Source organism: Pleurodeles waltl, chromosome 6 (genome assembly GCF_031143425.1).
Source record: "Pleurodeles waltl isolate 20211129_DDA chromosome 6, aPleWal1.hap1.20221129, whole genome shotgun sequence".
NCBI lineage: Eukaryota > Metazoa > Chordata > Amphibia > Caudata > Salamandridae > Pleurodeles > Pleurodeles waltl.
The window spans coordinates 579,317,251-579,337,798 of NC_090445.1; the positions used below are offsets into that span (position 1 = coordinate 579,317,251).

General features: G+C 44.3%; 1 protein-coding gene across 1 annotated transcript in view; it reads left to right on the forward strand.

Moving 5' to 3' along the window:
• TULP1 (TUB like protein 1) overlaps window positions 1-20,548 on the forward strand; it is a 594,937-nt gene that overhangs the window by 48,256 nt on the left and 526,133 nt on the right. Inside the window, exon 2 of the mRNA XM_069238767.1 lies at window positions 5,102-5,147. Within this exon, the coding sequence (XP_069094868.1) occupies window positions 5,133-5,147 (15 nt within the window). The 5' untranslated portion in view covers window positions 5,102-5,132. The remainder of the gene's footprint in view (window positions 1-5,101; window positions 5,148-20,548) is intronic.

The window sequence follows — 20,548 nt, forward strand, 5'->3', positions numbered from 1 at the left end:
ATGCTCCTTTGTACAGTAGGAGTGCAGTGGCAAAATGCCAGTCCATTTGGGTTGGAAAAGTACCTGCAGTAGCCGCAATGGTAAGTTGGCTTTGTAGCATGTTTTGGCACTGAAATTACTTCGAGGCATGTGAATGCAGAGTGACTGCAGTGGTGGAATTTGATTGAATGATAGGTCGAAGTAGGGTCTGCGTTGTTTCCTGAGTTCGTAGAAAGAGTGTGGCCGGCGGGGGCCAGGGGGTTCCAGAGCAGAGTCCACCGAGTGGGCTCTGAGGTGATTCATGGATTGGGAGCTCGCAAAACCTAAGGGCGCCATGTCACTATAACATACCCTAATTGCCTCACACCCGAGCACGTGAATGAAATATGTGGCAAGTCACTGTTCAAATGCCCCTAACACCTGTTTTCTCTATATCCCTTAGCTGGTCATAACTGGCAACTAACATAAATTAATGCCAGGTCCCTGCAGGTCCCCACCTGCTAGAAGCTTCTTCAGGTGGGTGCTTGCAGAGCTCGCGCCTCTTACGTCGATATTGGGTTCCTCAATGACTTGCTTTTGATTTACAGGCGCTGACTCAGCTTCTCAGCTATAATTACGAGCTTACAGGGCGAACGGACGTGTGTGGAGCCACAGGGAACTGGTAAAGCAAAGGGCACGTGCATAGCATATTTTCTTGGAATTGTCTGAAGTGCCACCTACAGTAAAGAGTGAACTTTAAGGGATATTTGGTTAGTGTACAGCATGTTTGGGGTAGGTAAAAAGATGAATCGAAAAGCTCCCTTAACGTTCCTACCCCCGATGGACTACCAGCATTCAAACAAGAAAACGAAGAATAAAGACACTCATTTTCTCAATTCCCTCTATTTTCTTTCACCCCAATGCAGCGTGGCAGGAGTCCTAGTCCATAGCTAGCCCTCACCAACCTCAGCCATGGCGGTGGTATTTGCATGTTTTATAACAGAGATCACGGAACCACATCCGTTTGGGATAGAACTGACTGTTCAATTTGTGCAGGTTCATTTTTTGTGTATTTAATTATTTATGGGATTCAACGGGGTGTCACACCCTATGGTGGCGTGTACTGTGCAACAATGACCTTAGAAAGGAAATAACCATTTTTTCATACACCAAAGAAAAGCAGGGAACCATTTGGCATTTGGCAGTCGGGTTACTCCGTCACAAACGTGACAGCTATCCCGTCTGCATTATTACAAGTGTATTATATCCTGTGGCACTTTAATAGCTGCTGCCTTTGTGAGGAATAACTTGTTCACTATCACATTCAAGCTAATGAATCCTGTTGGAAATGGCCCTTTTTGCAGGGTTATCCCCAAACTTTTTGCCTTCTTCCTCCTATTTTTTTAGGTTTGTTTTTGCTGGTTTATTGTCTCTGCGCACTTTACCACTGCTAATCAGTGCTAAAGTGCAAGTGCTCCCTATAGAAATTGTACTGTTGATTGGTTTATCCATGATTGGCATATTTGATTTACTAGTAAAGTGCACTAGAGGTGCCCAGGGCCTGTAAATCAAATGCTACTAGTGGGCCTGCAGCACTGGTTGTGCCTCCCACATTAGTAGTCCTGTAAACATGACTCAGACCTGCCATTGCAGTGTCGGTGTGTGCAGTTTTAAACTGTCAATTTGACTTGGCAAGTGTACCCACTTGCCAGGCCGCAACCTTCCCTTTCACTACATGTAAGGCACCCCTAAGTTAGGCCCTAGGTAGCCCTATGGGCAGGGTGCAGTGTATGTTTAAGGTAGGACATATACTAATGTGTTTTATATGTCCTAACAGTGAAATACTGCCAAATTTGGTTTTCACTGTGCAAGGCCTATCTCTCTCATAGGTTAACATGGTGGCTGCCTTTAAATATCCTTAAAGCGCAGATTCCCTTTGATAGTAGATAAAAATGTGGAGTTTAGGGTCTCTGAACTCAAAATTTAAAAATACATCTTTTAGTGAAGTTGGTTTTTAAATTGTCTGTTTGAAAATACCACTTTTAGAAAGTAGGCATTTTCTTGCTTATACCATTCTGACTCTGCCTGTTTGTGGATTGTCTGTCTGGGTCAGTTTGACAGTTGGGCTGTTCACACCTCTCCTCTAGACAGTGACACAAAAGGGGGCGGGGTGTAGCCTGCATATCCTGATGAGCCATCTGGGCTAGAGAGGAGGGAGGAGTGGTCGTTCACACCTGAAAGGACTGTGCCCTCCCTCACACAATGCAGTCTCCAACCCCCTGGTGTGAATCTGGGGCTTGGCCTGAACAAGGAAGGATCTTGCAAACACTTGAGACTTTGCTTTGAAGTTTGCCAACTTCAAAGACAGAACTGGGTATAAGAAGAAGACCCAAAACCCCAGATTTTTAGAATCTTTCTGGAATCAAGAGGAACCTCTGCCCAGGAGAAAAGCTGAAGAGCTGAAGGAGGAGTACTGTCCCTTTGCTGTGTTGCTTTGCTGGACTGGCCTGCAGTTGCTGCTTCTGCCTGAAAAAAGTGCAAAGGGTGAACTTTGCTGTGTGTCCTGCTTCAGAAAATTCTCCAAGGGCTTGGAGTAGAGCTTGCCTCCTGTTGGAAGTCTCTGGGGCACCAAAGACTTCAGTTTCCTCGACCTGCAGCACTGGGAACTGTGTGTTTTGTGCTGTTCAACTGCCTGCACTGTGACCTGCTGACGCCACACGGAGTCGCATTGCCCCTCTTTGCACTGCGATCCTGGTCTCACCGACACCCTCATTGAACAACTTCACCGAGCCGCTGCTCGCACCGCGACCTGTGGGCCCCACACTCCGGCATTGCCTGCTCACACCGCAGCCTGGGCATCCCCGACGACGACGCTCCTGCTGACACCGGCGTCGCTGCCTACACCGTGGACTGTGGACACCGCTCGTGAGGTACACAAAGCACTGTCCCATTCCGCACTGCAGCTCCGGTCCACCGACGCCAGCACCATCGACTCCTGTGTCGTCCCCAGGCATCCTGCCTGCACCATGGCCTGTGGACACCGCTCGTGAGGATCACGAAGCACCGTCCCGTCCTGCACCGCTGGCTTGGGCCTATCGACGACAGCGCTTCAGCAACACCATGACCTGTGGACACCGCTCGTGAGGGTCACGAAGCACCGTCCCGTCCTGCACCGCTGGCTTGGGCCTATCGACGACAGCGCTTCAGCAACGATGACACCGCTGCCTGTGGACACCGCACGTCGCACCGCCTGGCTTCACACCGCAGCCCTGGTCTCACCGATGACGCTGGTCACCGTCACGAGCCGCTGCCTGCACCGTGACCTGTGGGCACCGCACATCGCATTGTCCCACTTCGCACCGCAGCCCCGACGCCATCCACGCCGGCGCACCTGACTTCATCAGCCTGGAGTTCGATCTGCAACGCGTGTGACCTCAATGGCCAGACGACTCCTGCACTGACTCCGGACCCGACACCGCAACGTCACTGACGCTGCCCTACGGTGCTCACAGCGAAGATCACGACGCCCTGCAAATCCAGGGTTCTGTTTGCGGGTCTTCCCGACACTTCAAGGAACTGTAGTTTTAAGTAAATCTTGCATAATTCATATTTTTCTTACTGTATGTTGGATTCTTATCGTATTTGGTCTTGTTTTTTATAGGTAAATATTGGCTATTTTTCTAAAACTGGTGTTGTGTCCTTTTGTAGTGTTTTCACTTATTACTGTGTGTTATGTGCAAATGCTTTACACATTGCTTCTGAGATAAGCCTGACCCCTTGTGCCAAGCTACCAAGGGGGTGAGCAGGGGTTATCTGAGCAGGTATCTCCCTTATCCTGACTAGAGTGAGGGTCCCTACTTGGACATGGTGCAAACCGACTGCCATCTCGAGACCCCATTTCTAACAAATCCCATGTGAGGTTTTAAATGAAAAACCCCGTTTGCCATTGGAGGATTCTATGGCGAGCGCAGGATGACAGATGATGCAGCATGACACCTAATGGGTGTGTATGGTCCTCCGGTATATTTTTATGACTATCCCTTAGGTCCTTCCTGTTTGACAATATGAACACAGAAGGATCTTCAGGAAAAGGGTATCACCCTACATACAGGATACAGGGATTTTTTTGTTTAAAACCTCATATAGGACACGTTTGCTTTAATGTAACAGTGATATTTAGTGAGGAGAATGCATAGGGGTATGGCCCAAATCTGTCACTCATTCCCTGTGCCCTTTCCACTTTAAGTGCTGTTGGTGCATGGACCAACTTGTCTGCCAAACTCTGAATCAGGCCCTTAGTTTGCACTGTGACATTACAAGGCTGATCGCGATGACGATAACTTAAGACTGATAGGACTCATGATACATTGGAGGCAGGAAGGAGCGTGTAGGCATTTTTGCGTACACTTGTCAATTTATATTTATCATTTAAATCTAAATGCTGCTGTTATCAGTCGGTTATGTCATGGCACCAGATAGTGTGTCTTTTTTAACTTTGAGGCCAAGGCTATATTGTACAACCAAAAGGCTCCCCTAGGAGGCATGTGTACCACACAGTCTGTTCAAACATGTTTTGACATATCCATGTTTATTTTCAAGGCTGAAGTGGAATGTTACATGATTCTTGGGCCTTTGAATGTGGGATGTATGTAATGCCCATTTATGAAGCACACACCCTAGCAATCTTGTTTGGTTGACTAACAGGTTATTACAGCCAGAGATCCTATCAGGACCACCAAAGAAAATGCCATTCACCTGTCACCTTATATGGCACTTCCTGAACATCACTTATTGACTGCCCCTTATGAGCAGGAGTTATATGGAGACCTTTTGTGGTGAAAGAGGTGAGACCTCTGGCCCTCAGGCGGATGTGCTGTATATGTATCGGTTACATACTTTTCAGGGGGCATGGCCGCTTTTTCAGTTGAATACAAAGTACAATTTCCAGTCAGTATATATGTCATTACTTTATTTTTTGTAGTCGAAAATTAAATTTAAACTTAAAACTACAAAAAAAGGTGCTTAGTTTACAAGTAGCTAGGGGCACCTCTCCAAAGGGAAGGGAGAATAGTCTTATTTTTTTTAGAACAGAGGGTGACAGTCCTCAATCATGGCCTGAATGTAATTTGGTTTGTTTTTCAAGGTTACTTCAAGATGAATTCCCAGCAGAACAAATGGCACAGAAACAGGTAAGATCGATTGACGCATGATCAGTGCAGAAGCATGATCCCTCACTACCTACCAACCTCACTCTAGTTCACTCCACATACACTCCCCTAATCCACTACTCAACCACCACCCTTCCTCTACACCTCACCCCCACCTAATCCTATATACAATACCAAAAATCCCTTTACACCTGACCAAAATAACCCTCCTCCTTCCATTCACATCTACAAAACCCTCCATATTCCTCTGTTCTACTGCACTCCTGTAATCTACACCACCACGTACATAAACCCATTAATACACACGTTATTCTCCTTTCCTTTACATCGCGACCCTCACTCCCCTTTATATGTTTTAATGTATTTTATTTTTCTGTTTTCTAGAGGGATATGCGAATTCCTGAGGGTTACAGGGTGCTCTATAGATCTCATTAGGTTATAAAACGATAAATACGAGATGAAATATGGAAAATGAAATGCAGAGGATATATCCATTTACACTCGGATCACAATAAACCTAAAATACCCACCCATCCCTATCCACCTACACCTACATAATCAACCCACATCCATCCACCTCTCATCTACCTTAAGCATACCCCCTGCATAGACACCCTACATTCCACGCACCCCACCCCCAGTTCTCTACACCCTGTCCACATCTGAGTTGTGCCATTGTTCCACTACACACACTTCCCAAATGCCTCACATCCCTTCTCATACATCTTCACCCCACTCTTGCCAGCTGCAAACCTCAACATGCACCAGTCCCTCCTCGACCGACTACCTCGATTGCCCACCTTAGACCCACGCCCAGTGCAAATTGTCTCATTCCGATAGATACCCCATATCTTGCTAAACACTAACAAAAGCACAGCAGGTCACAGTGAATAGGTGATAAAAATTGAAACTAACATGATGCCATGGAGGGCATTTTATGATATACAGCGAGCGCAACCATACTACATTTGATGCTGATTAATGAAGCACTACTGGGGAACAATTGTGATTACGATTACATTGTACAAAATGTCTACCTATTTCCTGAAACCAACTTTTGAAACATGATCTGTCTATTTGTCCATGAACGAGAGCGTGAATTTCAGAGAGTGAGAGACTGAGAGAGGTTGTTTATTAGCGTGTGTATGTGGGAAAAGTGTACATGTGAGAGTGCGAATTTGGTTGCATATAAAAGAATGTGACTTTCGGTTTATATATGTGTATATTCTGCTAACATTAATTAATTGTCAGAATGTGGCTAGAGTGTGTACTTGGATGTGTATTTATCTGTGTTCATCTGTATATATATGAGCTTATGGATTAGAGGGTGTTTGTGTGCAAGGATAGCTGCCTAGCTGTAGATTGCGGCCTCCAGCTCAGCCGACACCTAGGGATTCCTACCAAACCTGCACATGTTTTAAAACTGGACACCTAGGGGAATCTAGGATGGAGTGACTTGTGGGGCTCTCACCAGGTTCTGTTTTCCAGAATCATTTGCAAACGTAAAAATGTGGCCAAAAAAACACTTTTACCTCACATTTCGGTGACAGAAAGTTCTGGAATCTGAGAAGAGCCCAAATTTCCTTCCACCAAGCGTTCCCCTAAGTCTCCTGATAAAAATAGTACCTCACTTGTGTGGTTAGGACTAGCGCCTGCTACAGGAAATGCCACAAAACACAACATGGACACATCACATTTTCCTAAAGAAAACAGACCTATTTTTTGTAAAGTGCCTAACTGTGGATTTTGGCCTCTAGTTCAGCCGGCACCTGGGGAAACATACTAAACCCAGGCATTTCTGGAAACTAAACACCTAGGGGAATCCATGATGGGGTGACTTGTGGGACTCTCACCAGGTTCTGTTACCCAGAATCCTTTGCAAACCCCAATATCTGGCAAAAAAACACTTTTTCCTCACATTTCGATGATAGAAAGTCCTGGAATCTGAGAGGAGCCACAAATTTCCTTCCACCCAGCATTCCTCCAAGTCTCCTGATAAAAATGGTACCTCACGTGTGTGGGTAGGCCTAGTGCTCGCAACAGGAATAGATCACACAACGGTCAATGTTGGTCCTTACATGAGGCAACTGTTGACCCTGGGGTGATCTATTCCTGACGCAGGCACTAGGTACAGGCACTCAAGTGGGGTAGTGTTTTTATCAGGACAGGCGAGGAATCACTGGGTGGTTAGAATTTTGTGGATCCCAGCATATTCCTGTAGTTTGTGTGACAGAAATGCAAAAAAAATAGTTTTTTTCAACATTTCAGATTTGCAGGGTAATCTGGGTAAGAAAACTTTGGGAAATCCACACAAGTCACACCTCTGTGGACTCCCCCGGATGCCTAGTTTCCAGAAATGTCTGGGTTTAGTATGTTTCCCTATATGGCCGCCGAGCCCAGGACCAAAAACACAGGTGCCTGCCTTACAAAACCAGGTTGTTTTGTGATAGATAATTTTGATGACTCCACAATATGATTTGGGCGGTGGAATTTGGGCCTGAACTAAATTGGGGAACTCCCAAGAGAGCACTCTCTCTCAGTGCTTGCCGCCGCATTCACCTGCTCTCTGGGTTGAGCTAACCGACTATTGTCCCGTTGCACAGACTGTGCTTGCGAAGGGACAGCAGGACTGTCCTCATCACCTCCCTCATAATTACTGGAAGAGGAGTTATTGAATGGGACTCCTCCGACTGAAAAATTGCTTCCAGAGTCTGCGCCATTGTCCTATTGCCTCAGATGCTGTCTCAGTATCTGCTGTCTCAGTCTCTGATCCTATGTCAGAGCTGTCCTCTATAACCCGAGTGAGAGCGTGAGCAGCAGTCATCCAAGGAGACGCCATCTCTGCTACTGGCTATACTGTTGCTCTAAAACACTAGCCTACGTAGACAGTCACAAAATTGCTGGTGTGTGTGTGATACGTGCAACAGTAGAGGTCACCTTACCTGCGCTTCTTCCCTCAATCAGCACGTTCTTTCAAGACACTCAAAAAACACCTGGTCACATACCAATCGTCACAGTCTTTAGCACCTCTAGTGCCCAGTCCAACAATCATTATTGGTGCTCCCACTCCCATGTCCTCCTCCTCAGATTCCGGCATTACCACCCAGCAAAAGTGCCCTTCATCTTACCATAGCCGCCCCCCACATACATTTTATTTGTATTATAGTGCAGGTAATGGCTGACTTTACTAATGTACTCAGCTATTTACATAAAATACAGATTTGCCCTTTGCAGTAGGCATATAAACCTTCTGCACTTCTTTTTGGCACCAAAACTGCCACTAGACAAAAGTCTGAGCCTTTTGTAGCAGAAACATAATCACAAGACTTACTTGACTTTTTCATTGCTGCCTAAAAGCCTGAAACACGCCAGTTGAGGTATGTGCATTGCTTTGAAGATGCAAGCTGCAACTGCAAGACAACTGGTGGCAAGTATATATATATATATGTATATATATATATGTATCACTTTTATATGTGGGTCTGGTTTTCCTAAGGGCCGATCGCAGCCCCCAGGGAAACCACACATGCATTGACAAAAGTGATCTATATGAATATATCTATATATCTATATATAGATATATATATCTATATATCTATATATAGATATATATATCTATATATAGATATATCTATCTACATAGATAGCTATAATCTATATATATATATATATATATATATATATATATATATATATATATTTTCTTAGTAGTTGTATGGTTTCCTTGGGGCCAAAATGGTCCCCAGGGAAACCCTACAACTACTAAAAAAAAGTATTGCCCCTACAGGGGGTCGCCCTGCCCACGGGCGACCCCCTGTCAATTTCTTTATTTTTTTGGGAACAAATTTTGCCCCGGGGGTGCGATGGAGCGCGATCGCACCCCCCACCAGGGGACACCTACTTTTATGTAAAAAAATATACCCCCCGGGGGCTGGCCTGCTTTCCGAGGTGGCTGACCCCCCCAAGTGAAATCCCTCGTGATGCACTGACGTCACAAAGGGGAGATGGGGGGGGGGCTCCACATGGCCACATTTCTGGGTTGTACTAGGGAGCTCCACACACAGAGAGAAGGTTCTTGCCATTTTGGAAGTGGGCAGAATAGTGTATTCTGGGATAGCTAGATGCCACACTTTACAGGAAGTAATCAGATGGGAGGGGTTCTGGTACCCCATTGGCTAGTTAGTCACCACCACCCCCTAAGCTTGTACCCGGCATGAAAATAGCACCCTGGCCTCAGACTACAGATCACTACTGCAAAGCAAACATAAATGATGGACAGAATGCGGAACCAATCAAACATTCACCCCCAGTCACAGATCTGGGTTTAATCTATCAATTCTTTTGCTCACCCTGCCACCCCAGGTTGAACCCAGCCATATGCAAATCAGTCTTGACCCTGTTCCCTGTGGGAACAGTCCAGCCCGTACTGCCAAGCTAGGTTCTCCCTGGACTGGAAACAAGCTTCCTGGGACCGGTTTCAGGGTATCACCCTTCATCAGCCAGGCTATCTTGAGTCCAGTGGCACACTGAGCCCGTGACCCACGTCTGGGCATACCCGGCGCACTTAGGGCGACAAAAGCAAAGCAAACACAAATGATGGACCGAATGCGGTACCAATCAAACATTCACCCCCAGTCACAGATCTGGGTTTAATCCATCAATTATTTTGCTCACCATGCCACCCCAGTTTGAACCCAGCCATATGCAAATCAGTCTTGACCGTGTTCCCCATGGGAACAGTCCAGCCCGATCACTACTGGCCTGGAAATAAGACAGAAGAAGGACTTTCCTGCAGCTGCTTGGACCAAGCAAAGAAAGGCTGCAGCAAAGCCTGGACTGCACCTGCTGTACCCAAGGACTGACAAAGAGAGGGCTGTTCCTGTGGTGCCTCACTCGTGGAAATGTTGCCCATGTGTGCTAGGCTGAAGAAGTAACTCCAAGAGTCAGTTGTTACAGCTACAGGGCACCCTTGTGAGCCCAGCACCAAGAACTCTGTCCACTGCTGGACACTGAAGTGTAGCCTGAAAGACTGAGTCCAGACCCTCACAAATTTCCCTGAGCTTGCTGGACCCATGAAGGTTATCAGAGTGTACTTGTCATCGTTCAAGAAAGCTATTGCCCTTAAAAGGAAACTGTTGCTTTTTCTGTAACCGAAGACCTGTTGACCAGGAGCAACCGGACCTGCAGTGAACTTCACCTGGACACTAAGGAAGAACAGCCCTTAATGTCAAAGATGCCCTCCCCCAAAAAAAATTCCCCCAAGCTCGAGGACCTAGAGGTGGCCGCAGGAAGACCCACTGCACCAGCCCAAAATCTTCAGCATTCTTCAGTATCCTGTATCATTTGCATCAGGACCACTTCTATTGACTTCAATTTGGGTCCTACTTAAGGATTTGAAACTGGATTGAAGATTGCTAAAAGTGACAGGTAACTCTCCCCCTGGACCCATTTGGTCCACATGACAGTTCCACATTGGAGTTGGCCTGTCCAAGAGTTCCCATATAGCCGTTTTCAACGGAGTTGTCGTGGCTAACCCTATAATGCAATTACAGCTGATTACAATGATTTATTACAGTGAGTGAAAATCAGTGATTTATTGTCTTTTAAAAAAATTATTTTATTGTGTTGTGCTTTATTATTATTTACTGTTTTGGTACTTCTGGATGCTTTACACTTGTTCCTTTGATAAAGCTGACTGCTCTGTGACACAGCTACCCAAGACTGAGCTAAGGTTTTACAAATGAACCTGGCTGGACCTGATATGAAATTGTTTCATGATTACATGGTGAGGTTTGCACAACCACACCATATAATAATCTATGGCGCTCACAAATACTACCTCTCGCTTTCAATCATCTAGGGACTAGCAGTGACCCAGACTTGTGCCCGCTCAAGAATTCAAACAAAGAAACTCCCATCATTGAGTTGGATGTGATCCATAGAATAACAAAATGGCTTGTAAAGCTTTATTCAAATTGATTCACCCTCTAACGACCAATGGAATTGCTTCATTAATTGCCCAATTAAATTGTACTCTACTTGTGCCTTTGCTTTAGGATCACAAACCTCGGTCCTGGTGTGCTCAACCCCACATTCTGTTGAATATTCTGTAAATGTTGCACTCGTGAACCATAGCTCATTGTTTGTTTTCTACCAAGTACACAGGAAGTTCTGACCTACAAAATACATCTTTCAAGAAACTTATCATAGAATTTGATGTTACATCCTGCCCAGCTCCTAACTATGATCACTTGGAACAATAATTGATCAGCACCATCTCATAGACATTTCTCCCTGTAGGAGCACGAAAGCAATAATTATGTCCAACTCTAGCTTCCTCCCAAGCCTCTTTGGAAAGCAAACTGGAATGGGATCCACCATAGAAGTTTTGGTTAATTTGTGACTCTTGTTACAAAGTTCACCCCCCCTTATCCTCTTGTCAATCATACCATCTAATTCTGGCCACAGAAAGTATTCTTGGATTTTCCTATGAGTAACTGACATGCCTGGCTGTCCCTCATACCCCAATTTTACAATATTGTTCCTTAAAGCTAATGGTGGCACCACTTTGTCTTCCCTCATAAGAATGCTGTGCACTCATGTTAATTTCTCCATAAACTTTGACAAAAGATTTCAACTCCCCCTGCAGTTTCCTTTCTTCACCCTCTGACAGAGTACTTTCTGATTTTTACAAAGACAAAATCACCTTCCACTGTACAATCCAAGTCTTAGAAATACCACCACCCATATAACGCTCACCAAGCTCCCGAACATCACAAATGGTAAACTCAAATTCACCTTCGGTCTGCTCCTCCTGCTCCTCATCAATGTATAGGGTTGAACATGACATGTACTCCGCTTGCTGATTTCTTCTACCAGGAACATACTGAATTTCAAACTCAAAAGCCTGAAGTATTGTGACTTTCCTGGCTAACTTAGCTGTGAGAGTCTTACCTCCACCGGTTGAGAGCATGTTGACCAATGGCTTATGGTCTTTATGAAGAACAAATCCTATTCCACAGAGGAATATTTGGAGATTTGGAGGGGCAAGATGTTCCCTTCAAATAACTAAATAATGCCTTTCTGTTTTCTTCAGTGCTCTAGAAGCATATGTCTTCTGACACTCACATTATTGTAAGACAGCCCCTTAACCACAATTACTGGCATGAACTGCTACAATACAGAGTGCATCCATCACAGAGGATTTAAAGCAACGTGCATATACAATGTCTTCTCTGACCTAAGGGCCCATCTATTGCAGCTCAAAAATATAACATTTTCTGAGCAACAACGTTAGGGGTTCTGCTTTAGCAAAATAGTTAGCCACGGGTTTTGAATAAAAGTCTCTGAGTTCTAAGAAATACATCACATATTCATTGGAGGCAGGATCTGGAGCTTCTAGACTCCCTTTAAATTACCCATCTTTCGTTTCATAACCTCTTTGGAAACAGTATGGCACAAAAATTCAACTTCATCATAGCCAAATTTTCATTTATCAAGTTTAAGGGTTAGCCTTATTTCAAAGCACACCTGAAGTACTTTTTCAAGAATCACATGATGCTGTACATACTCTTTGGTAAAACTGAGAACAGCATCCTGGAAGTTGATAGCATCATCCACTCTCCATAGTATCTCCTTCATTTTACTTTGATATACAGATGCCCACTCACTCGCAGGGCCAAAAGTCACATGTTTGTACTGAAGCATGGCTTCTGGGGGTCAGAAATGCTGTTAGACATTTTGAATAATTTTCCATTATCACTAGATGATGGGCACATGCAAGATCCAGCTTGTAGTACACAGCTGCCCCAGCTAATGTCAACAGCATCTTATTCAAATTCGGGAGCTGGTGGTGATTTATCCATAACACATTTTTCAAACTGCACAAGTCTATGCAAAGGTGTAAATCCATCGAGCTCGTAAGAGAAATAACCTCCAGAGAATCCCAAGGAGACAATTCCACTGGCTCTATAATGTTTTAAGCAGAAAGACCATTAAACATCTCCTTGAGTTTAACCCCTGTATGACAATGGATATTCTGCATGCAGTGCCTCATAGACATGGCTGCGTGCTTTACTATAAATTCCATGTTTAAATATTCAAGTATTCTCACAACTTTTCACCTTCAGATATCACAGATTTTGCTCTCAGCTTCCCTAACTATTTGTCCTTAGCAGTGAGATGACTAACATGCCCTGAATCATTGATGTACACAGGAGGATCCACCCAAGGATCTAACCTAATCCCCATCTGTTCCTGGTATGGCCAGCCCAAGATGTAGGCCTCGCTTTCTGACAAATTTATTTTCCTGTAAGTCCTCTTACCTTTAAAATTCACGTTGTCCCAGAATATTGTTTTTATTCCCAGGGTACCCCCTGTTAAATATTGTTAGATAATAACTTTCTAGACTTAAGCTGTGGTCAAGAGCATCTCCTAAAATATTGTAGAATGCAATGAATCTACAATCAGCTGTACCTTCTCTTCAACAATCAGAATCCTGTACTTGTCTAATCCCCAACATTTCCTTTGAATTCTAACACTCAGCACTCCATTGCGATTTAAATTTATATCATTCATTGGGATTTAAAGTTATATCATTACTTTCCCTTTTTCCTGTAACAATATTAACCTCATCTCTTTTGCTCACTCTATCAAAGTAACTTTTTGTCCAACACCTGTTACAAAATGTGTCCACCGCTGGGCAGTTCCTTGAATTCCCAATATGGTTGCCACTACTACACCTGTAGCAAGTCAACCACACCTGTAGCAAGACAAAGAACATTTCCTATCAGGAGATAAATACCCTTTTTTCACTATCTTTCTTTGTTATGTTGTTGACCTCTGTAGACAATGGCCTGCTAATCTCCTCCACGCATGTTTAAAATGATCTATGCTTTTTGCTACATCAATGGCAGTTTTTAGAGTGAGGTCTGGCGTTCCCCATAACCTTTCTAGAATTGTCTTGGTATTAGTTCTCATAGAAATCTGGTCCATGAGCATCTGATCATAGTTGAAGTTCTCAAAATCAAAATTTACGTAGTCTTTGATTGAGTCCAACGACTCTTGTCATCTTAGGAATAAATATTGAAGCACTCCATGGCTGTGTTAACTTTGCAGCCATACCTAATCACACCTTGCTTGACCGTGCAACTAAAAACATTCCCTTTTGTTGCATTTTCTAAAGCAACTAGAAATTTAAATTCAAATAGTCCTTCACCACCATATCAGGTTTTAAAAACAAAAGTTTCCTTTAGGGCGTACATTCTTCTCCTTCCAACAGTTCCACATACAGTGATAACAAGTCATGCAATATATTCTTCCTTATCGGTGGGGTCGCCGGGTGAAGGAAGGAAAAAATGGGGGTCTTAAAAAGCTCATATTGTAAATGGAAAATGCAACCATTTACCGTAACCAAGAAGCATGGTATGGTAAGTTCCAATGTAAACAATAAAATAAAATAAAAAGGTAGTCACCATTGTCTGAGAAAAGCTTACTGGAAATTGACAAGTGAATACTTACATATTGACAATGACTTGGTTGCCAAAACAGTGTATGCATCTGTGGGGAAATACATATAGTAGGTGGCACCTTTAATTACATGGAATTCACCAGAAATACTCAAAACGTTGCTTTATACAGTAAAACATACATAAATAAGGGCTGTCTGACACCTCAAATAACCCCTCCCCATAAGCATCTTGATACATGGTGTTTGTTCCTATTTTGTGAAAGAAGCAACAAAATAAGTACTTCTAGCAAAGAAAGGAAATGGATGCTTTTCCAGATTGCCACCATTGGGCCTTTGGTTGCTGAACAGTTTTGTAACGAAAGAAAAAAATAATATGGTGATGGTGCAACAGGTCTTTCAGCCTTGCAATTCAAAGACTGGTGGTGTCTCCAGATCTTCAAGAAATATACTTACATATTCCGATTGTCAGAGAACACAGGCACTTTTTAAAGTTTTTCAACCGCAGTCTTCCCTTTTGGACTTGCCTCTGCTCGCAGTCCTTTAAAATGTCATACCAGTGGTAGTTAATTACGCCCATCACAGGGGAAATCATTTCTAATCTTACTTGGATTGTGGCTAGGAAAGGCTGCCTCTCCAGCTGACCTCCAGGAGAATTTGAGTACTGTGATCACCTTTTTGCTTAAACAACAAAATAAAGTTATCACTGGTGCAGTCAGAGAATCTTCAGTTTATCAGAGTAATGCTGGATACTTGCCAGCTATGGGTATAATCACTGCCAGGGTTATTGGATGACATTGAAATGGTGGGTGCTCTGTTCTCAGAGCAACTAGTACAGACTTCAAGGTCACACCTTCTGGATTTAATTGTCTTGCATTTTTCTGGTTCCTCTCATATGCATTCATATGAAACCCCTTAAATGGATGCTTTGTTAGCAACCAGTTTACAGTTATATGAAAAGACTTCTTCACTTATATCCATCACAATTCCCTATGCTGCAATGTTGGACAAATCCCTCTAACTTTGTTGTAGGAGAGCCCTTCAGACCACCCTGGCTGCACATGATCGTGGTGACAGACACATCTCGGCAAGTGTATATCATCCCTCTTGAATTGGGGGCTAGCCGGCTGTTCCTAAGGGTCCTCCTTCTAGATCTTCAAGCCAAATATGCTTAGACTTTGAGGGCCAGTGGCTCAGCCAGGTTGAATTTCACTGTGTGACTAATCATTGAGTCTCTTGTAATGGGCAGTTGACATAGGAATTGCTGTGCCAGCAGCTCATTTTGATAGGCCTTTCTTCCCTCACTTTTGAGTAGGAGCTGCTTTAAAAGATGATAAATCGTATATTTCAATACGTAGATCAAGAAATGTCTCAAGTTGCCTGCTAGGTTTCTCAACAAGGAGTTCAATGGGATATGCAATCACAATCAGGTGGACTTACATTCTCAATTATGTGTTACTTTCAAGCCCTCTCTTGCAGCGAGTGTGCCAAAAGTGTCATATCACTAGGGTCATGTGATACTAACTGCCCTATACTGGGCCAGACAACTATGGTACCTAGACATGTTGCAGCTGAGTTACACACCAAATTGACATTTCCCTTAGGTTACAACCCTTACTCAGAGAGCAGTGGTTCTTATGTTTCATCCCAATATTCAGACAGTAAATATGCATGACTGGAACATGAGAAACTAACCTTTTCTATGAAAGAGTTGCCCCCAGAGGTACTGATACCCATCTGGCAGCCAGAGATCAGTCTGCAAGAGCAGGATATTCCAGTAGCATAGTGCATTTTTGCAGCATGGCATTGTGGCAAATCATTGGAGCCTCTCAAAGTTGAAATCGTGTTTTCTCACCAATCTGTGGTTTCTCTTGCTGAGAAATGTCTAAAAATATGGACAGTCACATGCTGTTACCGTTTGCGTCATATTTTTTCAAACAAACTCCCTAATGCACACCTTAATGTACCTCAATGTAATTGTCATTCAGTTTCTACCTTCTTTCTACGCCCATATTTTAGCCCATGCGTTCTTCTTCAGTTACATATTTGACCTTGTTGTAGGTGGCTGTTAGACCTGACAGCCTTAGGGTGGTCTTCCCCCAACTTTTTGCATGTCTCGCTCCATTTTTCTGATACCATTTTTGCTGGCTTTAGGACTCTGCACACTTTACCACTGCTGATCAGTGCTAAAGTGCTTGTGCTCTCTCCCCTAAACGTGGTAACACTGGCTTATACCCAACTGGCATATTTAATTTATGTTGGAAAGTGGGTTACTGGTAGTGGTAAGTATGACCCTACCCCTGTCAATAAGGCCACTAACTGAAATATAGGTTTAGTAAAAGTTTCAGTAAATTTGCCTCTTGCTCAACCCCTAGGTAGCTGTAACCAAGGAGGCAGGCCTAACGTAGGAGACAAGAGTGTAAAGCATTCAAAAACACCAATACAGTAAGTAAGTGAGACACAACACACAATACAAATCCCACACCAATTTATAAAAATAGGCTATAATTATATGAGTAAATAGACGCCAAAATTATAATAATCCAATGTAGGGAACCAGAGATATGAATTCTTAAAGAATAAACATTTCTAGTGCTAAGAAACACAAAGCAACAACTTTACCAAAATTCTCCAAACTTTTGGAGGTATTTCCTGAAGTCCTCCTTGCAGGTACAAGGGGTCCAAAATTCAAATCCAAAGGGCTGGGATCTCCTGGATATTCCTTGGAAAGTTGGAATACAGTTCCCACAATGCACCTGGCCAAATCCGTAAAAGTCCACTGGATGCACTCCGGGCTGGGGACTCTTGCTGGAGATGATGCAGATGAAAATCTGTTAGCCTGTAGCTGCAGGGTGTCCACTCCTGAGTCCTTCTTGAAGCAAGGCACTATCCCCAGGGCTGTAGTACCAGATTGTGCAGCAGGCACAGTTCACTCAGAAGTGCAGGCCAAGGGTACAGCTCCAGATTTCAGCAGGTAAGTCCTTCTTCCTTCTGTAGTTTCAGGCAGCAGATCTGAGAGGCTATGCACCTCTCACATATTTATTGCCAGCTGCTGGGCATGAGGAAGGGGGGGGGGGGCTGACCAATCTGCACGGTGACACCAAGCTGCATGACCTCCAAAGTGTGGCATATTCCTGTCCCAGAAAGCTCCATTCTTCCAAAATCCATGATGGTGGAAATTTCAACAGAGCTGTCAGAGCTGACTAAACCAACCCCAGTTTGGCTCATTTCCATAGCATCATCCTCTTAACACCTGCAAATTCCTTCCTTAAGCCTAGTATCTCACTGAGGTGTAGGGGTAGGTGACCTGTCCTACTCTGCCTGTCCTACTCTCCTTTGAGGCTGGATGTTTTATTACCTCTCCCCCCGCTGTGGCATTCCTGTATAGCTGCAGAGCTGCACTTCTCCATATAGCCTCTCTCCTGGACCTCACTTATCACCTCATTAAAGCAGACCCGCTAATCCTGTTAGCACTGACCCATCAGTTGGGAACCTTCAGAAGGCTGGATTTTGGCCTACAGAAAGAAAAGCCTTATGACATATTTTCTGTATAAGTTATGATAAGTTCACCAACGTTGAACTGCTGGATGTATCAAAACAAATCTTTTAGGTCCTTGAATGACTTTTCTATGCTTTTCCTGACTATATTTACAATAAAATACAATATTGCAATGTTAGCCTGTGGAGCCCAGTATCTACAATGGGGGACAAATGAAATGATCAGTTTTTCCCTCACCAGGGTTTATAAAACATCTTTTCTAAGGCCCCTGGTTATAGTTACATGACCCCCACACCACCACTGGGATGCCTAGGAGAGACCCCGAGGGTAGCTAGTATGTGAAAATAAGGTAGAACATCACATTCGAATTGCCCATAACACCAACGTCGAATTGGGACACCAGTTCCATCTAAATGCAGTCTGCAGAGTCAGGCTGCATTTTAAAAATGACAGAAAACCTCCAGCAGTGCCCACATGCAAAGGGCAGCAACTCTGCTCGGACTCTACTTCCATGCCCTGTTATGTACTAGGGCATTATAGGTAGTTGGCACCCCCTTGTCGTATTATCTACTAGGGATTTTTAGGGGCTGTCATGCAAATGGTGTGAATTTGACTTTTAAAGACTGGCTGCCTGGCAGGCCTGCATTTAAAAGGACAGAAAGCACAAAGCAGTGCACACATGCAAGTGCAGAAATTCTGCTGGGCATCTAATCTTCATGCCCTATTACATACTAGTGGCTTATAGGCAGATTGTACCCCCTTGCCCTACTATATACTAGTGACATACATGGTCTGTCAGGCCAACTGGAAGGGTACCCTAATATCTAGTGTACTCTACTACATGTGTGTGTTTTAACATATCATTGACCTGAGTCTGGCTAACAGAGACCATGGCACAGACAGAGTCAGTTACCATCAGCACCAGTCAGCAACAAACCTTAGGGTTAACAGGGAAATAGATAACTTTCCAACAGTTTACCTGTAAGTCCCTAGTAAAGTGCACTTGAGGTGTCCAGGGCCGGTAAATTAAATTCTACTAGTGGGCCTGCAGCACCGATTGTGTCACCCACCTAAGTAGCCCCTTAACCATGTCCCAGCTCTGCCATTGCTAGGGCTGTGTGTGCAGTTACATTGCCACTTTGACTTGGCATTTAAAAGTACTTGCCAAGCATTAAATTCCCTCTTTCTTACACATGTCACCCCTAATGTAGGTCCTAGAGTACCCACAGGGCAGGGTGCTGTGTAAGTAAACAATAAGTTTTACATGTCCTGGTAGTGAAAAACTCCCAAAGTAATTTTTCACTACTATGAAGCCTGCTCCTCTCATAGGCCAGCATTAGAGATTCCCTTATAGGCTTTTAAGTGGTAATTTCTGATCTGAGGGGAATAGAGTTTTCATATTTGGTATGATTGGAATGGTAGTAAGAAATCCTACTTACTGGTGAGGTTGGATTCTACATTACTATTTCAGAAATGCCACTTATAGAGGGTAGGCATTTCTCAGCATTTACTGCCATCTGTACCTCACAGCCTGTCTCCACTTCATGTCTGGCCTGTGCTGGTTGACAGCTCCCATTGTGCATTCCACCCAGACTGCCAAAAACACAGGATACTCAGCTGCATCTGCATTCATTTGCATACAGATGGGTGTTGCTGGGCAGGAAGGGTGGAGGGGCTCTCTCTTACACTTCAAAGGCCAGCGGCCTGCCCTCACACAAAGAACTGATAACCCCCCAGGGCCCCGGGCTGACAGGGCTGGATTGAAAGGGGAACTGGTGCACTTCAAAACCACTCTTTGAACTTTCCTCCACTCCAGAGGGACTTTTCGGTATATATAATGGGTTTGTGACCCCACCAAATCAGACACTTCTGGGCCCACAGCTGGACTTATCAGAGAGACTGCTAGGCTGCCCAAAGAACTCACCTCAACTGCTTTGCTGGAAGAACTACTGCCCTGCTTGTTGCCCTGGTGCCTGTTGACCTCTGACTCTGCTGTAAGGACTCTGCCTTCCTCCACAAGTGCTCTGTAAGGACTTGGGTTGAGCTTGCCTCCTGTTCTGAGGGCTCAGGGCTATCAATGACTTCACCAAAGAGAAGAAAATCCAGTGCGTCGGAAAATCTGCACGCAAAGCCTGCAAAAATCAATGCAGCACCTCCCTCGCAGCTGAAAATTTGCTACATCACCTACCAGATCGACGCCGCACCTGCTCCTTCCTACCAGCTCCTTCTGGATTTTCCACACATCATCCCTGAGCGTAAAAATACCCCTGCACTGCAGTGAGGAACCAAGGCTGAGCTTCTGGAAATCGATGCATCACCTTGCCGCATGGAAATAATCGACGCATCACCTCTGCTGTGTCGAACAAACCAATGCATCACTTTATTTTCTGACGCATTTCCTCCTCTGCGGCCCCTCTGAGTTATTTTTGACGCATCCCAGGTACTGTGAGTTAAAAG